Source organism: Alosa pseudoharengus, unplaced genomic scaffold (genome assembly GCF_046254945.1).
Source record: "Alosa pseudoharengus isolate Yale_2024_CS ecotype anadromous, Long Island Sound unplaced genomic scaffold, YU_APseudo_1.1 YU_APseudo_1.1_scf_28, whole genome shotgun sequence".
Taxonomy (NCBI): Eukaryota; Metazoa; Chordata; class Actinopteri; order Clupeiformes; family Clupeidae; genus Alosa; species Alosa pseudoharengus.
The window spans coordinates 913632-916811 of record NW_027468709.1 but is presented as its reverse complement, the minus strand read 5'-3'; the positions used below and the strand labels follow the sequence as shown (position 1 = coordinate 916811).

The following is a 3180-nucleotide window of genomic DNA, read 5'->3' as shown; positions in this document are numbered from 1 at the left end:
CTAGTGTGCAGTTACAGAGGGCTCGACCTTTTGGGATTGACACCTGACATAGTAGAGGAACAAGGGCCGAACTGCATCGTCTCTCAGGCCGTAGATCAGGGGGCTCAGGCACCGAGGCAGAATGAAAACAATGATAAAATTTGCGTAGCGTAGGTCCCGAAACAGGCGGCTACTGCTGGCCATAGCCAGTAGCCTCTCAATGGTTCCATACAACAGGCTGTTTAGACAAAGTACTAACTGACCAAGGTGCAGTAGGACTGTTCTCAAAGCTTTCTTAGCAGAGTCTTTATCCGCTGAAGCAGATCGTGCCACGAGTATAACACTGATATACGTGAAGACAATAATGGCTGTTACAGCGACAAAGAAAAAACCATTAAGCCCTTGAAACACATCTCTCTGCCATGGTGCCAAAATAAAACTCTCTCGAGTACAAAACATGAGATCTCTAAAGGAAACAGGACTCACTATCAGTGCATATAAGATATCTAGTGCAGGACTTATGCAAGCTAAGGACCAGATTATGGCAATTGATATAGCTGTCATTTTCTGTGTGGCCAACTCACTGTGGCGTAAAGGGAAACAAATAGCCGCGTAACGCTCGAGAGACATCACACCCAGGTTCAGAGCAGAAACACGAGCTGTGGCTGCGGACATGAGAACAATCAGTGAACAAACAGCCTTAGGAATCTTCTGCAAACTTAAAGCCAAAATATAGAGCAATGAGGATAGCATCAGCTGAACTGTGTCACTACAGAGCATGTGGGCAAAGAGGATATAGCGAGGCAGCTCTCTAAACACAGGCTTACTCATGAGAGTGTGAAACATGATGCTGTTGATGCAGATGAAAAGCAGGCACATGAAAATGGCCACGACAAGTTTAGTAAGTTGCCCCTCATTCATTTCCATTGTAAATATTTGCTGATGCACTAGTGGTGCTACTTCACTGGATTGATTGATGGTTCCCATCATCTATAAACAAACACACACAACATACAAGAAAATGACTTCCATACAACAATGATCAATTAACAAAGTCTAGAGAAGAGAAAGTTTGAATGCAGCCTTCATGAAGAAAAAAGTCCAGTTATGACAAAGTGTTGCAAAACTTTGTAAAGCTGTCGATAGCAGTCTAACAGTCAAGTAAATCTGTATGTTGAGGTTTAAGCTGATGGCTTTTCCCAAGCTAGTCATCCTTTGAGGGGAGTCATCCCACTGATTTTGCGTTGCTGTGTCCTAGTTGTTTTATAAGCAGCTATGATGTCAGTGTGGCTAAAATAAAAGCCCATGAGCCCTGGCTGTCACGCCTAACAGGGCTCTAGAGTGCGACCAATTTGGTTGCATATGCGACCTAATTTTTCAAAAGTGCTACTATTCAAGAGAGTAAAAAGTGTCCGCATTGAAACTCTACCTTTGGTTCAATAGACCTCTCCAGAATAAGTCCCGCCTCTGTAACTTCCATATCCATTCAACTTCCGGTCGTCAAATGTCTATGGGAAATAACATGGCGTTTCGAAAGATCGTACCTGTCAAACTCTGTAGGTGACAAAGTAGAAAAAGCTGGTGGGCCGATTGGCCTACACAATTCTACTTCTCTAGTTTCCACTGGATTTTTTGATTGTCGGTGCCGTTTAAGTAGTAAACGATTATTAACCCATTTAAGCCCAAATTTTTCCCAGACATGCAAATATGCAAATCATGTGTTATTAGCAACCCTTTGAAGTAATCAATATTTTTTTTTTTTCAAATGTAGAAAAGTAGATGAAAAAGTGAGTTTTATTACCGACCGGTGGGATAATATGCGTATACTCAATTAAAGGTTGCTCAAATTGCTTTTTTGTTAAAATAAAGGTATTCTGACAGGACTTTTCAAACTGATATGAACCCTGAGACCAATGGCAATAATAAATATGAAAAATATGTAATCATTGTTTATTTACCAGGAGCTTTGGCTCGTTAAAATAGAACCCTGAATGTGTATGTCTGTGCGTGCGTGTGTGTCTGCATGCAGTTGTGAGAGTTAGTGTATATGGTCTGTGTGTGTGTATCTGCATGGGGTGTGAGGTGTGTGTGTGTGTGTGTTTATATATATATATATATGCGAGCCGAAGTTCGCGTATATATATATATATATATATATGATTTAACTATCGAAATTTAACTATCGAAATTTTTGGCAAAGCCGCCAAACAGGAAGTGAGCTCATATTTCCGCAACCATTTCATGTATCATAACCAAACTTAGTACGTCGACTCAGGACCCCATCAGGAGGATGTTCAAAAACTTTGGTGACCTTTCACCTCTAGGGGGCGCTGCAATTAGGAAAAATGCGTTTTGGCCTGTAGCTGCTGTTGTGTTTGGAATTAAAATGTGGAGGTCTATAGGCTGACCCAAGCCAAATTGTGATGTCATCGTAAGTGATTCGGCCACCATATTGGATTTAATCAAAAACACCTAAACGTTTTCACAGGTCACAAAGTTTGTCAGATTTTCACAAAACTTGGTGCAGATGATCGTCAGACCAAGCCTCAAAAAAGTTATCCCTTTTCGTCTTCAAATCTAAAACCGTTCGCCCGTAACAGCCAATTAAAATGGTCGGCAAAGCCGCCAAACAGGAAGTGAAGTGATATCTCAGCAAGGTTTTCTCGTATCAAGACTAAACTTACCACATGTGCTCAGGACCCAATAAGGAGGAGGCTCAAGAAATTTGGTACATTTTGACCACTGTGTGGCGCTATAATCACAGGAAGTAGGGTCATATCTCAGCAATGCTTTCACATATAGAAACCAAACTTGGACTTGGGAACCTATCGTGAGGAAACACAATATATTTGGTGACCTTCGTCCACTAGGGTGGCGCTAAAGATACATGAAATTAGCTCATATCTCAGCAACGCCTTTACATATCGAAACCAAACTTGGTATATGGACTCAGGACCCGATCCTGAGGACACACAATACATTTGGTGTACTTTAACCACTAGGGGCGCTATAATTAGGAAAACTTTTTCGTATTGACACCAAATTTGGTACGTTGAGTCATGAACACATCCTAAGGACCCACAATTAATTTGGTGTGCTTTGACCACTAGGGGTGCTATAATTATGACCGCCGCGCAGCGAAGGTTTAGTCAGATTTTCTTTTTTTTCTTTTTCGCATGTCCAAATTTCCGTCAAGGATTC

General features: G+C 41.4%; 1 protein-coding gene across 1 annotated transcript; it reads right to left on the bottom strand.

The window, feature by feature from the left end:
• LOC143099410 (odorant receptor 131-2-like) lies at positions 1 to 966 on the bottom strand. The gene has a single exon (XM_076262406.1). It carries the CDS (start codon positions 964 to 966, stop codon positions 1 to 3), a length of 966 nt encoding a protein of 321 aa, XP_076118521.1.
• Between the last annotated feature and the right edge of the window lie 2214 nt (positions 967 to 3180).